The following is a 25,203-nucleotide window of genomic DNA, read 5'->3' as shown; positions in this document are numbered from 1 at the left end:
TAAATAGGGAGGAGAATATCTGAGCTCACAGTCTACGACAGTTTCCTGTCTAGAGAGGAAGTGACAGAGGCGGAGGTGACTCACCAGTATCTGCACAGTGAGCAGGCCTTCGCCAGCATCGCGGGCATCGATGGTGAACTCCACAGGCAGGCTGGCAGGCACACCCTGGGCATTCAAACCTGGCCCACTGGCACGCACCTTACTGGCATCATGAGCAGGCAATGTCTTGATCTTATACGGACTGCAGAGAGAGGAGAAATAATAATCATTTGAAAGAAAGGAGCGTCACGACTAAAAGATTGTTTATGAAAGATCAAGATTTAAATCTCTCAAGGATTTAAATGTTTCAGTTAACTGAATTCCCACTTCAAGACAGGAATAGAGGATCAATAGAGAATGACAGAGGGATGAACACATTGTGTAGTCAGTACAAAGATTTGTTGGAAACATCAAAGATGTTTCTCTGTGATCACAGTTTGGTTCCTCCTTCTGCTGTTCTGACCTGCGAGGAACCTCCTGGTCAGCGTACTTCACACACACGGTGTACGGGCCGTCCTTGGCCGGGGTGTAGGTCGCTGTGTGTGTTCCGTCTCCGTTATCTGTGATGTTCACTGGCTCAGCAACTCCTGCAGCAGGAAGTAATTAAATATTGACCACAGTCTGAAAAGTTTAAAACCTTAAAACTTCACAGCCAATGAAAGCTATTTGGTTTGTGTGTAGGGGGAGGGGGAGGGTGTGTGTGTGTGTGTGTGTGTGTGTGTGTGTGTGTGTGTGTGTGTGTGTGTGTGTGTGTGTGTGTGTGTGTGTGTGTGTGTGTGTGTGTGTGTGTGTGTGTGTGTGTGTGTGTGTGTGTGTGTGTGTGTGTGTGTGTGTGTGTGTGTGTGTGTCTCTCTCTCTCCTCTTACCAGTAGGTCCGTACAGCACCACTCCCAGAGGGGCGAGGCCAGCCTTGCTGGTGTCCACAGTGAAGGTCTGAGGAACATGGGCTCTGACTCCACTACCCAGCCCTGGGCCTGAACACCTCACCTTACTTGGGTCCACTAGCTCTCTCACTGGCACACGGAAGGGACTCCCTGCAACACACATACACACAGGCAGGAATCAGATGGAATTACACACATATAGGTATACAGGTCAAGTGTACATTGATGAGTATTCATTTGTTTATGTACCTCTTTGAAAGCCAAGACCAAGCAAAACGTTCTCATTACATACTGGTACCATGTGTTATACAGGCCCTGTATTGCCAAGATATTTGAATGACCGCTCTAACAATGGAAATACATGTCCTCAAATATGGAAGCCAGGCAAGAGAAGATGAGATCAGATGGGGCCATTCTAGCCAAAGAGAGAGCAGATATACGTGTGAACAACAGGCCATAGAAATTCAAAGAAAAGCATAGTTCCAATAATTGCTTCTAATAAAACAGATGCATGTCCTTGAACCAACTATTTTAAAATTGCACACAGAAGAAGTTATAAGGGTAATTTAGTTGCTAAAGGCAGCCTCCAGTACCCCGGCCGGCCTTCAGCTTGAGTTACTCAATGAGGGGGGAGCACTGTTAGCCTGCAACATCACTTCCTGGAGTAGCTCAAACTGTGCATGTTATGTCTCCATGAGACGCCATCTTAACCGACTTCATTTGGCTTCAAAGCACTATTGAGTCTTCACATAGGAATGAATGGTGTCACGTGATCAATGGTTTTGTCCATTCATATATACAGTCATTGGGAAGCGCTCAATGGCAATGTCCATGCTAAAACTGGTTATATCCATGATGACTCCTCTATCTCTATGACATGCACAACTCCAATAAAAAATGTTTTCCAAAGTTGCCAAAATGCCACGTGCATCCACTTATTTAAAAAATAAATACAAACGTTTTTAACTAGGCAAGTCAATTAAGAACAAATTCTTATTTACAATGATGGTCTACCCCGGCCAAACCTCATTAATAACAACCTTGCCATTACGAAACTTATTTTCGATCAAATAAGCCTCATCTACCAAATTAGTGATAGACTCCCTCATTGACTCTCCACACTTCGTGGGCTTATTTTCATGGACAGAGTTTGGGCGGAGTAGACCTCTCGCTTCACCTCTTCCTCTCTGACCAAGCAAAACATTCTAATTTCCTACTTATAGCATGTGGTATACACAGGTCTAGTCTACATCGATACACGTACCTTTTTGAAAGCCGAGACCAATCAAAACATCTTCCATGACACTAACAGCATTCTTTATCAAACAGTCAAGAATAGTTTAAATTCTTTCCAACAGGAAGTGAAGGGGCTCTCAGAAGAAGTGACATCATAAAGTACCTGGGATGGGCAAGCCTCCGAAGGTAATGTTGACGTCATAGTCTCCCGGGGTGAAGGGGATGTACTCCACACTGCAGCTGCCGTCTTTATTGTCCTTACAGGACATCTTAGCCTCTGATGGACCCTCGATGGCCAGGCCCAGACCCCCTGTACCAGCACCCCTAGAGGGGGTGGGAGGGACGGAGAGAGGGGGACAGAAAGAGAGAGGGATGGTGAAGAGGGAGGAGAGAAGAATGTTTTACCTAAATGCTGAATTGAAACAAACCAGTATCTCATAACTGAGATATTTTTTTTGCCACACCATTTAACCTTTCTCCCCCTACTTACACCCATCTCATTTTCACGCCAGTTTGTGCCCAGTGTGTACCCCCTGAACAGATTGACAGGAGGATGCAGTGGAAATCTCTGATGGAAGCCTTATGTTCCACATGGTAATGATGAGGATTAAGTAAGTAAGCAAGTTAGTACCTGGTTTCCACGGTGAAGCGGTTGGGTTTGTTGACCAGGCCCTCCTCCAGACCAGGACCGTAGGCTCTGACACGGCTGGGGTCACAACCCTCCGTTACCGGGACACGGAACGGACTGTTAGGCACCGCCACATCATCATACAGCACCTCTATCAGGTGCATCCCTGAACACACACAAGCAGAGAGAGAACACACACACAGTAAGACAGTACACACACACACACACACACACACACACACACAAGCAGGGAGAGAACACACACACAGTAAGACAGTACACACACACACACACACACACACACACAAAGGCACATTTGACTACTTTCTTTTGAAACCAGTGTGACCTCCAAAGAACCCAATCTCAACAGTGAATCACTGTGGCCATCACTAGAGGAATACTGATTAGATGACTAAACTGCTACAATAAACTGTATGTGTGGGTGTGTGTGTGTGCGTCTGCGTGCGTGTGACTTTCTTTAGGAAAAGTCCATGTCAGAGAGGCTGCCACAAGGTTGCGTATTTCTGTCCCCAATTCAGCGGGCTGAGGCCTGGACGTAACAGACATCCCCTATTAGTGGAAAATCATCTGCCCTCCCTCTGTAGACAGTCTCCGGCTACTAATACCTTACTTCCGCCACACCTCTCTCTCTCTCTCTCTCTCCCTTTCTCCCTCTCTCTCCCTCTCTCCCTTTCTCCCTCCCTCTCCCTCTCTCTCTCTCTCTAGGAGCAGTTTCAGTTACAGCTTCCATTCATTCATTGTTATAATGTTCTTTTTTTGCCTTTCTCCCTTTCTGTCTTTCGCCCGAGCTCATCACTCTTTCTCTTCCCCTCTCTACCTTAACTTCCCTCTTTCTTTCCGTTCTGTGTGTCTCTCCCATCTTCTCTCTCCCTTTTCCAAGTAATCTCAAAGTGTGTGCTCTCTTTCCCCCTTGTGTCCTCAACAGCCTGGGCCTAAATATAAATCAACCCCCTCCCACTTCTCTCGAACTCCTCTCGTATCTCCAGCCAGGGTCTGTATTCACAAATGATATCACAGTAGGAGTGCTGATCTCTGATCAGATCCCCCCCCAAACTGATCCTATATCAGTGTTACTACTCATAGCCACTCGGTGAATATGGGCCAAGGGGCCTACACTGGGAGAAATCACACTGCTTCCTGGCAGGCTAGAGTATGTTAAAGTCATGAAGGGCAGAACAGCTGAGCTCGGCTCTTTTCCCCATGGCTAAGGGGTAGGGAAAACAGTTAGTTTTATGAAAGCCACAAGGTTTATTTTTTGGGGAATTACGACATGCGGCACTGGAAAAACATTCACAAACAGGGTGAGCACCAAGGCTACCCAGACTCCCTCACTGCAGGCCTCAGAGGGGCTATAAGCCAATCAGACGGGTGTACTGAGGCGGATCTGGGCTCATTCAGGTACAATAAAATCCAAGGCAATCTAATGACTTTCCTATGAGTTTTGGCTTTATGTATTGCAGAAAATACATTGTACCTGATATTCTGCTCCATCATAATGTCCTCGAGATAGAATGTACATCACATTATGTGTGTAGTTGCATGACTCAGCCTTACCATCCTCAAAGGCAGCGTATTCCACTCTGTAGGTGCCTTCTCCCTTGTCAGTGATGTAGGCGTCTGTGTTGGCGCCTGAAGGGTTGACGATGCGGGCCTTGACATGGCTGCCCCCGGTCTTGCTCTTGGCACGGGCATCCACGATGAAATGGGTGGTCACCTCCCTCAGGACCCCTGTGGACAACACAGATGCCATATGTATGTGGAGCTTGGTTGTTTTGTCTGTCTCTCACAGGTGATGTGTCTGTCTGGCTGGCTGCCTGTCTGTCTGTACTTCTGTCTTTCTCCCTCGTTCTCTGATCCACAGGTGGTTGGTGGCACCTTCATTTGGGAGGACGGGCTCGTGGTAATGGATGGAGCGGAATCAATGGAATGGTATCATATACATCAAACACATGGTTTCCATGGTTTCCATGTATTTGATGCCATTCCATTTGCGCCGTTCCGGCCATTATTATGAGCCGTCCTCCCCTCAGCAGCCTCCTGCACTCTGATCGCAATTCTTTTCTCTCTATGTGATAGACACACATTTCTCTTTCTCTGTCTCTTCCCCCTGTCTATCTCTAACTTTTCCCATGGGATCTAAGCTGAGACTAATTCGACAGCAGGTCTGTCTGAGTTAACACAAACCTCCATTGACAGCCGCACGTCTGCGTCTGCAGTATCAATTCTACTGGCTTTAAACGCCCAGCCAATCACTGCCAATCAGGAACACAACCAACCAATCACAAAGCAATCACAACCCCTCACAGTCAGACATGGCCAATCAGGATCGTCCAAGTCTAATCAAAGCCAGACAGGGCTGTGCAGGCCAGTAATGTCAGTCAAGCTGTGGTCAGGTCGCTACGGCTAATTGTCAGTTTATTTTCCTTCCTCTACAGACAGAAAGAGATAGGGGAGAGAGAAAGGACACAGAGAGAGAGAGAGAGAGAGAGAGAGAGAGAGAGAGAGAGAGAGAGAGAGAGAGAGAGAGAGAGACAGAGAGACAGACAGAGAGAGAGACAGAGAGAGAGAGAGAGAGAGACAGAGAGAGAGAGAGAGAGAGACAGAGAAAGACAGAGAGAGACAGAGAGAGAGAGAGAATTTATCAAATGCACAGACCACAAATTTCGCACTGCCACACCCTATTAACCAAGTTTTGAGTGTAGGCTATTCCCCTGACATCTGGAACCAAGGACTAAAAATGGAGACAAACTTGATCCAAACAATTACCGTGGCATTTGTGTCAACAGAAACCTGGCAAAAATACTCTGCGCCATCATGAACAGCATATTACTACACAATGTCCTGAGCAATAATCTAATTTAATTCTTACCAAATTATCAAACTTCAGACCACATGTATACCCTACACACACTAAATGTTAAATATGTGAATCAAAACAAAACATTTATCCTGCTTTGTGGATTTCCAAAAAGCCTTTGATTTAATTTTGGCATGAAGGCGTTTTTCTCAAATGAATAGAAAGTGGTGTGGGTAAAAAAAACATACTGTATGATGTCATCAAATCAATGTATACAAATAACAAATGAGCATTCAAAATTGGAAATCAACATACACATTTATTTTCCCAAGGACGCAGAGGGAAACAGTTGAACAACCGAAGCTCAAGTCTATTTAATATATACATGAATGAATTGGCAAAAACACTTGAACAATCAACAGCCCACGGTCTCACGCTTAACGACACAGAAATAAAATGCCTCCTGTATGCAGATGACATGGTGCTGCTGTCCCCCAGCAAAATATGGGTTACAGCAACAATTCGATTATCTGCAACAGTTCTGTCAGACCTGGGCCCTGACCGTCAATCTCAAAAAGACAAACATTCTATCCAGACGTCAGGGAAATCGATATCCATTTTTACTGGGCTCCACTGATGTAGGACACATCTACACATCATTTGGGACAAAAAAATCTGCTCCACAGTGAACTTCAACCTGGCTGTGAATTAACTTAAAGACAAAGCAATGTAGGGCTTTCTCTGTCATTAAAATATCTATCAAATTAGACATACCAATTAGGATCTGGCTCAAAATATTCAAATCAACAATAGAACCAATTGCACTATATGGCAGCGAAGTGTGGGGTCCGCTTATAAGAGAAGAATTTGACAAATGGGACAAACACCCAATTGAAACACTGTATGACGATTCTCTAAGATCATCCTAAGAGTACAAAGAAAAACTATAAACAATGCATGCAGAGCAGAATTAGGCCAATTCCCTCTTCTGATTAATATCCAAAAAGACCTACCAAATTATATAATAATTTCTTAATTAACAAGTGACCCCACTCCAACCGCTACAAAGCCCTCAACTGCCAAAAGGTGACCATAGAGAAGAGTCTCGTCAGCCAGGTGGTCCTAAGGCTCAATTCACTAACCGCTACCAACCCAACAAATCCTCCGGACAGCACTCAGAAAATCTGGCCCAACCACATTATCACAGAGCAACAAGAAAAATATCACCTATTGGAAAACCCCCACAAATAATCAAAGTAAACATCAATGCTATTTAGTTCTAAACAACCAGTACACAGTGGCAGACTATCTGACTATCTGAAAACTGAGGAAAACACTAACTACTGTGTGTACAGACTGAGTGAGCACAGCCTGGTCATGGAGACCAGTCATCACGGGCAAACCTGGCTGCTCAGAGAGGACAGGCTGTGCTCATTCTTCACCCAGGAAGAGGAAGAGACAGAACTGTATTTTCTGTCAAACTGTGACAGACATTCTGACATAAGAAATACATTCTTCCCAAAATTATAAAACAACACAAAGAATTTGAGAACCTGAATGACGAAGACAAACTTAAATACGTTCTTGGTTAAAAACTCAAATGCTGTGTTTTATCAGCCAAATGTGTGGCCTCTTTCCACAACCTGAGGGACAGCCAGTGAGAAGTACAGCGTGATTATTCATATTAATCTATTCTTCATTAGTATTTGTTGTAATTGCTGCTAATATGAGTATCACTATCATTATCATTGCTTCATTATATTTCCTGAGCTTTATTATATCTCCTAGATATGGGACAGACACTTCAAAACCTTATTCCTTGAATGTCTGTTTTCCCAACGGCTTAGACTCTTAAGAATTAATCACAGTCTAGTATATTGCTGTCTTTGACCATCGTCGCTATATGTTTACTTTGACAATGTAAGTGTTTACTTTCCATGTAAATAAAGTATACACAGAGAGAGAGAGATGGACAAGCAAGGGGAGTGATAGATGCAGGAAAGACTGCCGTTGTGCTTTGAATCACAATGGAATGAAATGACAGAGTAATAGAGAGGAGATGGACGTCTCTTGGCCAGAGCTCTTGGTTAATTTTGCTTTACTGTGACATTCACCCTGTGTTTGATGTAATGGCTGGCCTGAACTCAGTCAAGGGTTAAACTAGCAGTGAGAGAGGGAGGAAGGCAAGATCCATCCACAATAACACAGAGACTATGTCCAAAATGGCAGCCTATTCTCTATATAGAGCACTTCTTTTGCACTGTATAGGGAACAGGGTGCCATTTTGAACACAGGCAGAGTCTTTTGAACTGCAGGGATGTGGTCGCCTCTGATTTAAGCTACAACCCTTTATGTGACACTCACTTATATTGCATTTGGCACCGTAAGAATGAGCTTCTTCATTCATATTATTCATGGACCTTTTCGCTCTGAAAATATCTATTTTATGTACTGTTAAGGAAGGAGGCTACAGACTGCATCTTTTGTTAACAACAGACCGCCTTTTTAAGTCCTCAACTTTGTTTGACTCACTCAGAAGCTATTCAGCTGAAATCCTATTTGAATTCTGTATCAGATATGTGCAACGAAGCCTGAGTTCTGAAAAGCCCCACCTAGATTCAGCGAAAAACATTCAAAGTGAAAAGCCTATTATCCGTCATCGTCATGATGATGATGACGATGATGACGATGATTATCTACATTTGTGAATGGTCTTACCTCTGGGTTCCACTCCTGGTCCGTACACCTTCACCCCGCTGGTATCCACGGCTGGGTCCACTTGCACACGGGCGGGGAACTTGGGCACGGCGTGCCCCCCGTATTTAATGGTGATAGTATACATGCCATGGAACTGTGGGATGTACGTGATAGAATAGGTCCCATCACTGTTGTTCTGAACACGCACCTCCGCCTTCGACCCCGAATCTGAAATAATCTCAATGGTCAGCTCGGCGTCCCCAGCCTTGGCGCAGTCCACTACGAACGACCCTGCCTCGTTGACCTTCCCTCTCTCCAGGCCTGGCCCACTGGCCGTGACCTTACTGGGGTCAAACACGGACTGTACCATGGCCTTGAAGGGGGAGCCGGGGATGTGCTGCTCGGCAAACAGGATGTTGATGGCGTATTCACCGGGCTCTGTGGGCAGGTAGGAGACAGAGCAGGAGCCATCGCCATTGTCCTGGCACTCGATCTTGGCCTCGCATGGCCCCTCCACGGTCAGGCCCAGCCCGCCGGTGCCCGCACCCTTGGTGTCAATGGCGAAGGGGGCCGGCTTGCCCACCATGCCTCCCTGGAGGCCTGGGCCATAGGCATGCACCTGAGAGACAGCAGGGGGGAGAAACCATTAGACTAACAGCTCAGAGGGGGTGATTAGATCGAAATGGGTCCTCTATGATACAAATAAAATGAAGCACGCAATATTAAGCGCTTTTGGAATTTCAGGAATAGAGCCATCAGAAGTGAAGAAGTAACAGGAGTCTCATCTGACGAATGGTTGAAAGATGACTGCATCTGACCAACATGAAAAATGCATATGTCTATGACCACAATAACTATTTCAGTTCTTCCTCTGCATGACCGGTGTATTCAAAACCCTCCCAGTAATGCTTTCCGAGAGTGATGGTGTAATGGGGGGGGGGGGGGGGGGTCTGGTGAAGGGGGTCAGGTGTGCTATGGACCAACAGCCCCAGTCCCACACAGCAGTGACCTCACCGCCTGACTCATCTAACTGTGACCAAAGGGAATCACTCACACACACACACTATCTCTCGCTGTCTCTTTTACACACACCACACACACACACACACACACACACACACACACACACACACACACACACACACACACACATACTCCCTCTCTCTTTCTCTCTCACACACAAACACACATCTCCTGACGTTGGTTAATGATTGGTACTCTCTGGATGAGTCTTGGCCAAATCAAACAGCCCCCAGGTGATCAGAGTGATGAATATGTTTCATTATCACTGTATTACACGTCTACTGCTCCTGGACCTGTCTGTGTGAGATGGGGAGATGAAAAAAGGGGCAGAGAGAGGGGTGAGGAGATACTCACTAATAAGATGGGACACCCAGGGTTTTGAGTTAGACCCTCTCTGACAGTTGTTAACCCCATGCAGACTGGACCCATCGCTCTATAGAGCAGCACACAGAGTTGTGAAATGTCTGAACATTCCTTCCAGCATAGCTCAAAGTGTAAAACCCACTAGCTTTATCAATTTAATCTTTTGGTGACGTAATCTCAGCTGCACTGTGTATTCTACAGTGCTTACTGTACAGTGTGTGTGTGTGTGTGTGTGTGTGTGTGTGTGTGTGTGTGTGTGTGTGTGTGTGTGTGTGTGTGTGTGTGTGTGTGTGTGTGTGTGTGTGTGTGTTCGTCTCAGGTGTATCCTACCTTTGAGGGGTCAGGGGGCATCACCCCCTCCACAGTGAAGGGGCTCCCAGGCACAGGGTTCCCATCATAGCTGATGTCCACTTTGTAGGGTCCCTCCTCAGGAGGAATGTACTTCACAGTGTGTACTTCGTTGGCCGTGTCAGACTCCAGCTTGCAGGGGATTGGCCGACGAGAGGGCGAGGTGATCTTCACATCCAACTTGCCCTGGCCACCGGCGCCGTGCGTGCTCACTGTGAACTCCTGATCCTTCCCAACGTCGACCTCTGTAGGTCACACACACACACACAGGGTATCAGGCCGGGCTATAGCCTACATTCCTGTTTGGCACCAAAGTGAAAACAATGGATTTGAATTTAACAGACTGGAATGATTAGATACCTAGGGGATCATAATTATTTTCTATATGACTATGGAGCCAAGCCATCACACAAAACAAATACTATACTGTCCTTGGTGCATCAGCCAAATAATTCCTTGGCAGTATTGAATATCACAAGGGCCAGTTGATTTTATAATACTTCTTAAAGCAAGTAACTGTCAGAAGAATGCCAACGTATTATCTATGGCTGTGTGTTCTGGGGAAGACAAATGTGTTGGAGGTCGGGAGGTCAAACTCTTCCATGTGATGAACAGTGGTTTATTTCCTGGGAAGTTTCTCAGTAAAATGACAGTACGCATGTGTGTGTGTGGGGGGGGGGGGGGGGGGACAAAACACTGTTGTTCAACCCCTGAACTTTGACCTTGTTGAGGTCAAGGGGCGGAGCCACCGTGATGTTGAAGGGGCTCTTGGGAATGGGGTCACCGCCGTGGCAGATTGAGATAGACATGTTCCCCTGAGAGAGGGAGAGACAGAGAGAGAGAGGGAGAAAGGGTGAGAGAGGGAGAGAGACAGAGACAGAGAGGGAGAAAGGGTGAGAGGGGGAGAGAGAGAGAGGGAGAGGTGGGGAAGAGAGAGAGAGAGAGATATGAGAGAGGGAGAGACAGAGAGAGAGAGGGAGAAAGGGTGAGAGGGGGGAGAGAGAGAGGGAGAGCGAGAGAGAGGGAGAGGTGGGGAAGAGAGAGAGAGAGAGAGATATGAGAGAGGGAGAGAGAGAGGGCGATATGGTGGGGAAAGAGGGAGGGAGAGAGAGAGAGAGATAGGATATGGGAGATGGAGAGAGAGAGAAAAGATGAATGAGTTGTTATATTATGACATATGGACATACCGAACATATGTGCACTGCAGTGTAGTGCACCGTGTAGGAGTAGTCATGGTTACATACCTGTTGCACTGCAGTGTAGTGCACCGTGTAGGAGTAGTCATGGTTACATACCTGTTGCACTGCAGTATAGCACACGGTGTAGGAGTAGTCATGGTTACATACCTGTTGCACTGCAGTGTAGCGCACAGTATAGGAGTAGTCATGGTTACATTTCTGTTGCACTGCAGTGTAGCACACGGTGTAGGCGTAGTCATGGTTACATACCTGTTGCACTGCAGTGTAGCGCACGGTGTAGGAGTAGTCATGGTTGTCAATGATCTCAAAGTCTCGGACGGCGTCCCCTTTGGCTGCTCCGGTGAAGTGCACTTCAGGCTTGGCCTTGCCCGCTCCCTTGGTGTAGATGGTGAAGTGGGTGGGCTTACCTACCTCCACACCTAGACGTTGTCACACAGAGGGACATTCAGGATCAATACAACTGATCTACTAATCAGCTGCATTAACAGTCATTAGCATAGAATTAAATAAAACACCAGAATTGGACATTGATATCCATTGTTTTGTTTCTCTAAAGTCACATTGATATCCATTGTTTTGTTTCTCTAAAGTCACATTGATATCCATTGTTTTGTTTCTCTAAAGTCACATTGATATCCATTGTTTTGTATCTCTAAAGTCACATTGATATCCATTGTTTTGTATCTCTAAAGTCACATTGTTATCCATTACTTTGTATCTCTAAAGTCACATTGTTATCCATTACTTTGTATCTCTAAAGGACATCATTTCCGGTCACAACTTGCAGACTTGTTTACGTGCTGCTGTGTGTTTTGTTGCTAACCTTACTTTGCTACCTGACAACTTTACGGTTTTTACTTTTTAATTACCGTTTATATTTTTTGTTTTTCCCTCACTCAACTTTTTTTTTCATTCAACTTTTTCACTCTGGACGCTTTATCTGGACATGGTTCGTCAAGACCTCCAACAGCCGAAACTAGGTAGTAACATTAACATGATGCCTTCTAATTGCAGTCGCTGTACTCATAATATACAGGAGAACGATCACCTTACGGCGAGGATAGCTGTGCTGCAAGCCCAGCTTCAGACGCAATCGTTAGGCAAGGTTCATTTCAGTGTAGGAAAGGATGAAACAGCTTGTGCCACCAGTAGGTACAGATAGTAGTATAAATCCCCTCGCACAGTCCCCGCAGCCGGACAACTTTCTCATGGCTTCTGGAGGGAAATGCTGTAGGAATGCTCAACCGGTGTCGCTCATTCAGCCGACAGAAACTTTCAACCGGTTCTCCCCATTAAGCGAGTCGGAGTCTGAGGCCGAGCCTTCTCTGGTCTGTACTCCTCCCGTTACGGGGTCTGAGACGCCGAAGGCTCCCACCATTAGCTCTGACAAATTGAAAACCCTAATCATTGGCGACTCCATTACCCGCAGTATTAGACTTAAAACGAATCATCCAGCTTTCATACACTGTTTACCAGGGGGCAGGGCTACCGACGTTAAGGCTAATCTGAAGATGGTGCTGGCTAAAGCTAAAATTGGCGAGTGTAGAGAGTATAGGGATATTGTTATCCACGTCGGCACCAACGATGTTAGGATGAAACAGTCAGAGGTCACCAAGCGCAACATAGCTTCAGCATGTAAATCAGCTAGAAAGATGTGTCGGGATCGAGTAATTGTCTCTGGCCCCCTCCCAGTTAGGCGGAGTGATGAGCTCTACAGCAGTCTCACAACTCAATCGCTGGTTGAAAACTGTTTTCTGCCCCTCCCAAAAGATAGAATTTGTAGATAATTGGCCCTCTTTCTGGGACACACCCACAAACAGGACCAAGCCTGGCCTGCTGGGGAGTGACGGACTCCATCCTAGCTGGAGGGGTGCTCTCATCTTATCTATGAACATAGACAGGGCTCTAACTCCCTTAGCTCCACAATGAAATAGGGTGCAGGCCAGGCAGCAGGCTATTAGCCAGCCTGCCAGCTTAGTGGAGTCTGCCACTAGCACAGTCAGTGTAGTCAGCTCAGCTATCCCCATTGAGACCGTGTCTGTGCCTTGACCTAGGTTGAGCAAAACTAAACATGGCGGTGTTCGCCTTAGCAATCTCACTAGAATAAAGACCTCCTCCATTCCTGCCATTATTGAAAGAGATCGTGATACCTCACATCTCAAAATAGGGCTACTTAATGTTAGATCCCTCACTTCCAAGGGAGTTATAGTCAATGAACTAATCACTGATCATAATCTTGATGTGATTGTCCTGACTGAAACATGGCTTAAGCCTGATGAATTTACTGTGTTAAATGAGGCCTCACCTTCTGGTTACACTAGTGACCATATCCCCCGCGCATCCCGCAAAGGCGGAGGTGTTGCTAACATTTACAATAGCAAATTTCAATTTACAAAAAAAAAACGACGTTTTCATCTTTTGAGCTTCTAGTCATGAAATCTATGCAGCCTACTCAATCACTTTTTATAGCTACTCTTTACAGGCCTCCGGGGCCATATACAGCGTTCCTCACTGAGTTCCCTGAATTCCTATCGGACCTTGTAGTCATAGCAGATAATATTCACATTTTTGGTGACTTTAATATTCACATGGAAAAGTCCACAGGCCCACTCCAAAAGGCATCCGGAGCCATCATCGACTCAGTGGGTTTTGTCCAACATGTCTCCGGACCTACTCACTGCCACAGTCATACTCTGGACTCACTGCCACAGTCATACTCTGGACCGTTTTGTCCCATGGAAGAAATGTTGTGGATCTTAATATTTTTCCTCATAATCCTGGACTATCGGACCACCATTTTATTACGTTTGCAATCGCAACAAATAATCTGCTCAGACCCCAACCAAGGAGCATCAAAAGTTGTGCTATAAATTCTCAGACAACCCAATGATTCATTGATGCCCTTCCAGACTCCCTCTGCCTACCCGAGGACGTCAGAGGACAAAAATCAGTTAACCACCTAATTGAGGAACTCAATTTAACCTTGTGCAATACCCTAGATGCAGTTGCACCCCTATAAACTAAAAATATTTGTCATAAGAAACTAGCTCCCTGGTATACAGAAAATACCCGAGCTCTGAAGCAAGCTTCCAGAAAATTGGAATGGAAATGGCGACCCACCAAACTGGAAGTCTTCCGACTAGCTTGGAAAGACAGTACCTTGCAGTATCAAAGAGCCCTCACTGCTGCTCGATCATCCTAATTTTCCAACCTAATTGAGGAAAATAAGAACAATCCGAAATGTCTTTTTGATACTGTCACAAAGCTAACTAAAAAGAAGCATTCCCCAAGAGAGGATGGCTTTCACTTCAGCATTAATACATTCATAAACTTCTTTGAGGAAAAGATCATGATCATTAGAAAGCAAATTACAGGCCCCTCTTTAAATCTGCGTATTCCTCCAAAGCTAAGCTGTCCTGAGTCTGCACAACTCTGTCAGGACCTAGGATCAAGGCAGACACTGAAGTGTTTTAGTACTATATCTCTTGACACAATGATGAAAGTAATCATGGCCTCTAAACCTTCTAGCTGCATACTGGACCCTATTCCAACTAAACTACTGAAAGAACTGCTTCCTGTAACGTCCTGACCAGAGTTTTTATGTGTTTTGCTTGTTTAGTGTTGGTCAGGACGTGAGCTGGGTGGGAATTCTATGTTGTGTGTCTAGTTCGTCTGTTTCTGTGTTCAGCCTAATATGGTTCTCAATCAGAGACAGCTGTCAATCGTTGTCCCTGATTGAGAATCATATAAAGGTGGCTTGTTTTGTGTTGGGGATTGTGGGTGGTTGTTTCCTGTCTCTGTGTTTTGTCTGCACCAGATAGGTCTGTCTCGGTTTTTTCACATTTGTTATTTTGTATGTTGTTTGTAGTGTTTCACTTGTTCTTTAATTAAACATGTTGAACACTAGCCGCGCTGCACTTTGGTCCTCTCCTTCACCCCTGGAAGAAAGCCGTTACACTTCCTGTGCTTGGCCCTCCTATGTTGAACATAATAAACGGCTCTCTATCCACCGGATGTGTACCAAACTCACTAAAAGAGGCAGTAATAAAGCCTCTCTTGAAAAAGCCAAACCTTGACCCAGAAAATATAAAAAACTAATCGGCCTATATCGAATCTCCCATTCCTCTCAAAAAAAAATTGAAAAGCTGTCGCACAGCAACTCACTGCCTTCCTGAAGACAAACCATGTATACGAAATGCTTCAGTCTGGTTTTAGACCCCATCATAGCATGAGACTGCACTTCTGAAGGTGGTAAATTACCTTTTAATGGCGTCAGACCGAGGCTCTGCATCTGTCCTCGTGCTCCTAGACCTTAGTGCTGCTTCTGATACCATCGATCACCACACTCTTTTGGAGAGATTAGAAACCCAAATTGGTCTACACGGACAAGTTCTGGCCTGGTTTAGATCTTATCTGTCGGAAAGATATCAGTTTGTCTCTGTGAATGGTTTGTCCTCTGACAAATCAACTGAACATTTCGGTGTTGCTCAAGGTTCCGTTTTAGGACCACTATTGTTTTCACTATATATTTTACCTCTTGGGGATGTTATTCGAAAACATACTGTTAACTTTCACTGCTATGCGGATGACACACAGCTGTACATTTCAATGAAACATGGTGAAGCCCCAAAATTGCCCTCGCTGGAAGCCTGTGTTTCAGACATAAGGAAGTGGATGGCTGCAAACTTTCTACTTTTAAACTCGGACAAAACAGAGATGCTTGTTCTAGGTCCCAAGAAACAAAGAGATCTTCTGTTGAATCTGACAATTAATCTTGATGGTTGTACAGTCGTCTCAAATAAAACTGTGAAGGACCTCGGCGTTACTCTGGACCCTGATCTCTCTTTTGACGAACATATCAAGATTGTTACAACGACAGCTTTTTTCCATCTGCGTAACATTGCAAAAATCAGAAATTTTCTGTCCAAAATTGATGCAGAAAAATGTATCCCTGCTTTTGTTACTTCTAGGTTAGACTACTGCAATGCCCTACTTTCCGACTACCCGGATAAAGCACCAAATAAACTTCAGTTAGTGCTAAATACGGCTGCTAGAATCCTGACTAGAACCAAAAAATGTGATCGTATTACTCCAGTGCTAGCCTCCCTACACTGGCTTCCTGTTAAGGCAAGGGCTGATTTCAAGGTTTTACTACTAACCTACAAAGCATTACATGGGCTTGCTCCTACCTCTCTTTCCGATTTGGTCCTGCCGTACATACCTATATGTACGCCACGGTCACAAGACGCAAGCCTCCTAATTGTCCCTAGAATTTCTAAGCAAACAGCTGGAGGCAGGGCTTTCTCCTACAGAGCTCCATTTTTATGGAATGGTCTGCCTACCCATGTGAGAGACACAGACTCGGTCTCAACCTTTAAGTCTTTATTGAAGACTCATCTCTTCAGTAGGTCCTATGATTGAGTGTAGTCTGGCCCAGGAGTGTGAAGGTGAGCGGAAAGGCTCTGGAGCAACGAACCGCCCTTGCAGTCTCTGCCTAGCCATTCTCTGCCTCTAACCCTATTACAGGGGCCGCGTTACTGGCTTACTGGTGCTCTTCCTCTTCCAAATATATACCGTCAAGGAGGTGTGTAAACAAAACTCGATAAAATTGGCAAGATAAGAAGTTGGGCTATGGGGGAGACAAAATACTGATACATACATATAAAAACATTTTGGTTTACCCAAATAGGAACTGTTCCCATTGGAATTTTCTTGGTCACAATCTTAACTTCTTGCGACTATAGGGGGTGCTGTTTTCTCATTAGCATAATTTGCATTACAGATTAAACGGCTTCCTACTCAATTATTGCTCGTACAATATGCATATTATTACTATTATTGGATAGAAAACACTCTCTAGTTTCTATAGCTGTTGGAATTTTGTCCCTGAGTGAAACTCAATCTACAGCACTTTTCATGATAGGGAGTCAGATTTCAGACATCTTGGCACCTGATCTGGAGTCAGTTTAAAGGTCCGTGTAAACGCTATGGAGAAACAGACACTTCTTACGTCTTCCCCTGGGTGTCAGTGCGTGATGACGATTTGAATGGTGTCGATTGCGCAATCAGTCCCTCTATAAATCACCAAATACCGGAAGTAGCTTCCCTTTGCTGCCTGCGTCTTGCGCGAGAAGGACATCGGACTCGCCTCCTTCCAACCTGTTGTTTAGCCAGTAATATTTCTCTGGTCATGTTTTTACCCGTTATAGGTGTTAACAGCATCATAAGGTAGTTAATTTGAACCGTTTTATAGCAATTTAGATCCGTTTAGTGCGATTTTGAGGCATTGCTTTGTTATGCACTTTCAAGCACCGGGCACGTTTCGGGGTCCCGGTCGAACGTTAGTGGGCATTTCGACGGACAGAGGACATCTTTCGACCAAATGAAGATTAGACCCAAGAAAGGATACATTGCCCAAGATACTGATGGAAGATCACCTCATAGTAAGAAATATTTAAGATGATAAATCGTTGTTCTGTAGAAAAATGTTAAACGCACGTTCCGCCATCTTGTTTGCTATAGCTTCGCTTGGCGAACCCTGTATTGCACAGTAAGGATAATTTTAGAAATGTAATTCCGCGATTGCATAAAGAACTAATTTGTCTTTCGATAGCTGTCCAACTTATATTTTTTTTGTCAAGTTTATGAATAGATATCCATGAGACAAGATCACTGTGAAAGAGGGCGACCGACATTTTCAGGCTAGTTTTGCTAGTATTGTCATTGTATAACCACGTTTTTTTATGGCTAAATATGCACATTTTCGAACAAACTCTATATGTATGTTGTAATATGATGTTACAGGAGTGTCATCGGAAGAATTCTGAGAAGGTTAGTGAAAAAATTAATATATTTTGGCGATGATTACGTTATCGCTCTCTTTGGCTTGAATCAATGCTCTGGTAACGTTTGCACATGTGGTATGCTAATATAACGATTTATTGTGTTTTCGCTGTAAAACACTTAGAACATCTGAAATATTGTCTGAATTCACAAGATCTGTGTCTTTCCATTGCTATGTGCTGTGTATTTTTAAGAAATGTTTTATGATGAGTAAATTGGTAAAACACGTTGCTCTCTGTAGTAATTCTAGTCGCTTTGGTGAGATTTGTGATGGTGGCTGCAATGGCAAACTATGATTTATACCTGAAATATGCACATTTTTCTAACAAAACCTATCCTATACAATAAATATGTTATCAGACTGTCATCTGATGAGGTTTTTTCTTGGTTAGTGGCTATCAATATCTTAGTTTAGCCGAATTGGTGATAGCTACTGGTGGAGAGAAAAAATGGTGGACAAAGAAAATTGTTGTCTTTTGCTAACGTGGTTAGCTAATAGATTTACATATTGTGTCTTCCCTGTAAAACATTTTAAGAATCAGAGATGATGGCTTGAATCACAAGATCTGTATCTTTCATTTGGTGTCTTGGACTTGTGATTGAATGATATTTAGATGCTACTATTTAATTGTGACGCTATGCTAGCGATGCTAATCAGTGTGGGGGGGGGGGGGGGGGGGGGGGGGGGTGCTCCCGGACCCGGGGTAGAGGCTCGTGAAAGGTTAAAAAGGAATTTATAAGAATTTTCATACAAACAAAACTAGGAGGGGTGAGTCACTTGAGTGGGTTGAGTTACTGACGTGGTCTTCCTGTCTTGGTTGGCGCCCCCCCTTGGGTTGTGCCGTGGCGGACATCTTTGTGGGCTATACTCAGCCTTGTCTCAGGATGGTAAGTTGGTGGTTGAAGATATCCCTCTATTGGTGTGGGGGCTGTGCTTTGGCAAAGTGGGTGGGGTTATATCCTGCCTGTTTGGCCCTGTCCGGGGGTATCATCGGATGGGGCCACAGTGTCTCCTGACCCCTCCTGTCCCAGCCTCCAGTATTTATGCTGCAGTAGTTTATGTGTCGAGGGGCTAGGGTCAGTCTGTTATATCTGGAGTATTTCTCCAGTATCCTGTGTGAATTTAAGTATGCTCTCTCTAATTCTCTCTTTCTTTCTTTCTCTATCTCGGGGGACCTGAGCCCTAGGACCATGCCTCAGGACTACCTGGCATGATGACTCCTTGCTTTCCCCAGTCCACCTAGCCATGCTGCTGCTCCAGTTTCAACTGTTCTGCCTGCGGCTATGGAACCCTGACCTGTTCACCGGACGTGCTACCTGTCTCAGACCTGCTGTTTTCAACTCTCTAGAGACACCAGGAGCGGTAGAGATACTCTCAATGATCGGATATGAAAAGCCAACTGACATTTACTCCTGAGGTGCTGACCTGTTGCACCCTCGACAACTACTGTGATTATTATTATTTGACCATGCTGCTGACCAGACCACCCCTCATAGCCTGGTTCCTCTCTAGGTTTCTTCCTAGGTTTTGGCCTGTCTAGGGAGGTTTTCCTAGCCACCGTGCTTCTACACCTGCATTGCTTGCTGTTTGGGGTTTTAGGCTGGGTTTCTGTGCAGCACTTTGAGATATCAGCTGATGTAAAAAGGGCTATATAAATAAATTTGTTTTGAATTTGATGATTATTAGTATCATAGTTGTATGTGATTTTGCTCTATTGGCCATGTCGGCGGCTTGTTGTCATGGTTACTAGAAGTCTCACCTGTCTTGTTGAGTCCGGGTCCCTCCGCCCTCACCTTGTTAGCGTCATGGGAGGGGTCCACCTTGATCCTGAAAGGGCTGATTGGTATTTCCTGTGTCAAGGGTCAAAGTGGGAAGGTCATTGTTATTGTTTGGTTTCAAAATAATGAAGCTAAAAATCCAAAATGGCGGTGTAGTTTCTCTTTCTCTCACGTGGTCAGCGAACAGCACCATGATGGTGTAGCGTCCGGGGCCGGGGGGCATGTACTTCACTGTGAACGTGTCGTTGTCATTCTTGATGATGTCAAAGTCGATGTCAGCCTCTGCCGGACCGACCACGCCGGGAGCACACTTGATGCCGATACTGACATCCCCTGAGGAATGGGAATGGGAGTGAAGGGGTCCAGGATTAGGGTATTCAGGAAGGGGATGAAAAGTGGAGTGGAAAAAAGAAAGTAAGATTGTTAAACATTGAGAAGCCAGATGGCAAGAAAATACTCATCAGTGCTAGAACTCACTCAACAACACCGTCGGCTACAACATTGAGTAGTGAAGACCCTTGTATGTGTTGTATTTCTCTGTTGCATCTCACCTTGTCCTGCCTCGCTGCAGTCCACAGTGAAGTAGGTGGGCTCGTTGGCCTTCAGACCTGACTTCTCCACACCTGGACCATACACATTCACATTCTCTGGGTGGCTGCCCTCTCCGATGGTCACCTGAGACAGACAGACACACACAGACACACACACACACACACACACACACACACACACACACACACACACACACACACACACACACACACACACACACACACACACACACACACACACACACACACACACACAGCAATGAACATACATTACTAGTACTACAACATTGTACAAAGCTGTATGCTATCTTTGCAAATGCACTGAATTTGCTATAGAATGCTGTAAGTGACGTACCATATGTATGTACTGTATGTGTATCTAACACAGGCCTCTTCAACCCTGTTCCTGGAGAGTTACCGTCCTGTAGGATTTTGCTCCAACCCAAATCTTGCGCACCTGATTCTAATAATTATCTGGTTGATAAGCTGAATCAGGTTATTTACAACTGAGGTTGGAATGAAAACCTACATGAGGGTAGCTCTCCAGGAACAGGGTTCGAGAGCCCTGATCTAACAGTCTGTTAGACAGGTGGTCAGTCTTACCCTGAAGGGACTGTTGGGGACGTTGACCTCTCCCCAGGTGATAATGATGGTGTGTTTGATGGGCTTGGTGGGAATGTAGACACAGAGGAAGGTGCTGTCTCCGTTCTCTGTGATCTGGATGTCGATGGGGAAGCCCTCTGCATCCTGGGCGTATATCTTCAGCTGGCCCCTGCCGGCTCCACTTGCATCAATGGTGAACTCTGCTGGTTTATTGACAATGCAGCCAATCGGTTCCAGACCTGGGCCATAACTGTTCACCTGCAAGGAGAAGCCATTCATAATGCTGTTATGTCATCCTTATGTAGCCTTTACGTCATTATTACGTCACTATTACAGTATGTTGCCATTCTCTTACTGTTACGTCACTTTATTATTCTCGTTCTACAGGCTGGAAAGCCGGTGGGGTAAATGTGAAGGGGTGGGGTCTAACCTTCTCAGGGAACACGTCATTGGCTGTGAGGAGGATGTGGGCCATAAAGGGGCTGTCCTTGATGTCCTCGTCGTCACAGATGACGTGAACAGCATAGTCGCCAGGCTCCGTGGGCCAGTAACGTACGTCACATGACCCATCGCCCTTATCATCACACTCTATCTTAGCCTGCGACGGGCCCTCGATGGAGAAACCTGGGGATGAACAGGGACAGAGAGAGAGATATAGGTACACATTATATAGTGGTGGGTAGAGATATAAGCTCACACACACACACAAATGGCAACTGGCAACAAAGAGGCAAACAGGCATAGATGGCAACAGACTAAGAAATATTGGCAGGTTGGTTTAGTCGTCGCTTGCCATGGAGGTAGGAGACAGAGAAAGAAGAGTAAGTTCATCCTAATTCGTATAATAACTGTAATGAGGTGAATCATCAGGGGTCATGACCTTTTCCTCAGCTGGCAGGTCAGACTGATTATGTGTCAGGAACAGGAAGCACTCAGGCCTTGTGCTGGTTTCTGTGACAAGTGACCCCCAAAATGTGGGCTTTAATCTCTCCAACTCTCCAACTAATAACAATTGTGTGTGTGTGTGTGTGTGTGTGTGTGTGTGTGTGTGTGTGTGTGTGTGTGTGTGTGTGTGTGTGTGTGTGTGTGTGTGTGTGTGTGTGTGTGTGTGTGTGTGTGTGTGTGTGTGTGTGTGTGTGTGTGTGTGTGTGTGTGTGGTGTCTGCTTGGACACGGAATCTGTGTAAATTGCCTGACAGTCATGCCAGAATTCCAATGGAAAACAGTCCAATAGAATAATCCTGTGTCTTTCTCTTCTAACGGCCGTCAGACTTACCCAGAGTTCCCACCTCTGTGCCGATGGCCTCCACAACAAAGTCAGCTGACTTCCCCACCATGCCTGTCTCCAGGCCCGGCCCCCACGCCCTCACCTTCTGGGACCCCACGTCCTCACTCACCACCACCTCAAACGGGCTGCAGGAAACACACACACACACATGTTAATGCAGACACATACATACATAGACACACATACAGTCAGGGGTGGTCTAGTCAAACAGAAATCCTTTATAGCCCCATTGACTGTAATGTCAGTAAAATTCACGTAATTGATGTTGGGCAGCAGTGATATTTCCAGTTCCACCCCCCCTCCCCCCAGCCATTAAACTCCAAGGAATGCAGGAATGTAAGCTTCATAACATGACTCATCACAGGTCATTTTGGCTTCTTTAAGTTATTTCAACATCTGTCCTTCCAGGACACCCCTGGAAAGCCCTTAATGGTTCAGCCCACTGCCTTTGTAGCTTTCATGTGGTTGTGCCCACAGCAGAATAGGGAGGAGGACAGATTTTCACCTGCGTGGGATGGTCTGTCCGCCCCAGGTGATGGTGATGGTGTATTTGCCAGTCATGATGGGGTAGTAGTCACACTCATACACCCCGTTTCCCGCGTCACGCACCTTCACAGGCTCCTCTAGTCCCTCTGAGGGGGTCACAAACAGGTCACACAAGGGTCACACACAGCAGCTCAGAGGTCAAAGGCTAGCCAGAGCATCCAGTAGCATTCCTATCACAACTAGACCATTGAAAACCATTACATTCCATGAAGAGTATTTATGCCCCTATCAAACCAGTAAATTAATGTGGTGGCAAGTCATAAACAATACGAGATTCTACACTCATATCCGCACACTCACTTGGCCCCTTGATGGTAACCTTGAGCTCTCCGCTGCCGGCACCCTTGGTGTACACCTTGAAGTCAGCCACCTCTTTCACCCTCACCCCCTTAGGCTGGAGACCTCTCCCTGAGGCCCGGCACATGTTGGGGTTGCTGGCTGTGGGACCACCGAGGGGTAACGTGGTTAGACAAGAAGATAACAGGATACACACTCACACACACAGGCTGAGGCAGAGGTTGGCTGTTAGTTAGTCGGTTGAATGGTGGTGCATTAAGCACAGTCTGCATGGGCTGCCAGGGAGGAAGCAACAGGAGAGATGGACATGGAACAGGAGTTATATACCTGCAGAACAGCTAGACAGAGAACAAAGACGGGTTACTGTAAAACACTGGGCTTGAATGGATAAGATTGTCAAAATGAAAACAATAAGACATGTTGAAATCATTTCTATGAGTTTGAATACAATCATGTTACACGATGAACCTCTTGTTAGATGGCAAAACATTCCAAAGACAAATAGCTAGCATAACTATGCTAACAATTTGAGTTAAGATGCTGCAGGCTTTCAATTAGCTAATTACCAGTGCTGTAATATGACTGTAAAAATGCCTTGGCCACAGAAAACATTACAGCAATTTTGTGAAATTAGGAAAAAATAACCAGCTAACTCTCCCAATTCATCATCATTTTAGACCACTTAAGTTTAGAAATGACCAAAAGAAAAATAAGGAAAACAACTTAATAAAATAACTGAATTATAAGTTAAATAGTTGTATGGAAAACCTCTTGATAGAGAGCCTTATTAAAATGGGTTAGGAAGACAAACAATGTTATTGTTTTGTTGTGTTATGAAAAAGCTTAAAAAATGTCAGGTTAAAATTAAGCTAAAAATGGAGGAGCATTTGCATGTTCAGTGTTAGTCAGAAAATGTCAAGTTGTAAATGGCTGACTGAACACAGAGCGATTGCTTTGGTCTGGGGGGGATGAAGATGAGGATGACAAGTAGACAGTGTAATGAGGTATGTAAGATTCACACACGTCTGGACGGTCACGCTGACGGCCGCTCTCGTCAAATGAAACAAAGGTCAAAAGTTAAGACAATCGATTTTCGTATGACTTGAACGGGATTGTTTGTTTCTGGGTTATCAAAGAGTGAATTGGGAAACTATCACACAAATAAAAACTGTGTTATGCTATTGTTTTGTTCAAATCTTTTTTTGTTAATTCGTGGGTGTTGTTACTCATTAGTTTTGTTCTAAATCGTCAAGTCAATTTAACGTCACACATGGAAGAAATCAAATCACGTGTCACAGGATATTAAGGCAAAGTGAGCTACAAACTGGATAAAAATAAATGTCTGTGGGATTATTTAATCATTTTTTTGATATGCAGTATTCAAAGATTATTGCAATAAGACAATGTTGGAAGACCAATTGCAATGTACTTCTATTTTTGAAGCAGGTGATGTACAGTAAGTGTGTGACCTCTGTGTGTTGAAGAACTGCCGAGCGTCTGTAAAGGTGACCGTCCAAAACCAGCCAACCACATGGATGGATGATGCTGCCTCTATTGTTAAAATGAGGAGGAACTGCATTTCTCTCTCCCATTCACACCCTTCCTTTTCTTTCATTCTTGCATTCTCTCTCTCTTCCTTTCATTTCTTCTTTCAGTTACACACTCACTCATTCCCTCTCATTCTTTCTCTTTGGAAGCTGCCTGGGTTGAAGGGGGGGATGAAGCCACAGAGGGCTAAGCGCCAGCACATGCCATCAAGCTGGGACCCCCTGGTGCGGTGCGTCACGGGGGATGGGGGTATAGTTTTGAGTTTAGGGGGGACCAGGCTGGCGCAGGCAGGCTACGGTCTCTCCTCCACGGGCAGGCCTGTACTAACTTGGTCGCCTGGGTTTGGGCGGTGTTGGGGGGGGCACTCTCTTGGCCTTGTCTGTGGGTGGGGTGCGTATGGACTGGGGCACTATCTGCACCGGAGAGCCAGGGGGCAGGGCGCTCGGTGGAGCTGCATGGAGGAACAACAACAATATGACACACACGCTGGAACAGGACAGGGTAACTCTGGAGA

At 45.3% G+C, this 25,203-nt stretch overlaps 1 protein-coding gene across 1 annotated transcript in view; it reads right to left on the bottom strand.

The window, feature by feature from the left end:
- Positions 1–25,203, bottom strand: part of LOC129838247 (filamin-C-like) — a gene marked incomplete in the record, with an annotated part of 81,689 nt that overhangs the window by 12,868 nt on the left and 43,618 nt on the right. Inside the window, 19 exon segments of the mRNA XM_055905063.1 lie at positions 85–241; positions 503–626; positions 906–1,073; positions 2,323–2,483; positions 2,791–2,953; positions 4,363–4,536; positions 8,324–8,921; positions 10,019–10,281; positions 10,734–10,851; positions 11,485–11,654; positions 19,839–19,929; positions 20,030–20,190; positions 20,409–20,532; positions 21,012–21,269; positions 21,442–21,635; positions 22,287–22,423; positions 22,804–22,930; positions 23,145–23,282; positions 25,018–25,140. Of these exon segments, the coding sequence (XP_055761038.1) occupies positions 85–241; positions 503–626; positions 906–1,073; positions 2,323–2,483; positions 2,791–2,953; positions 4,363–4,536; positions 8,324–8,921; positions 10,019–10,281; positions 10,734–10,851; positions 11,485–11,654; positions 19,839–19,929; positions 20,030–20,190; positions 20,409–20,532; positions 21,012–21,269; positions 21,442–21,635; positions 22,287–22,423; positions 22,804–22,930; positions 23,145–23,282; positions 25,018–25,140 (3,449 nt within the window).

Source organism: Salvelinus fontinalis, chromosome 39 (genome assembly GCF_029448725.1).
Source record: "Salvelinus fontinalis isolate EN_2023a chromosome 39, ASM2944872v1, whole genome shotgun sequence".
Taxonomy (NCBI): Eukaryota; Metazoa; Chordata; class Actinopteri; order Salmoniformes; family Salmonidae; genus Salvelinus; species Salvelinus fontinalis.
Note: the sequence above shows the minus strand (reverse complement) of the source record. Positions and strands in the feature narration are given on the sequence as shown.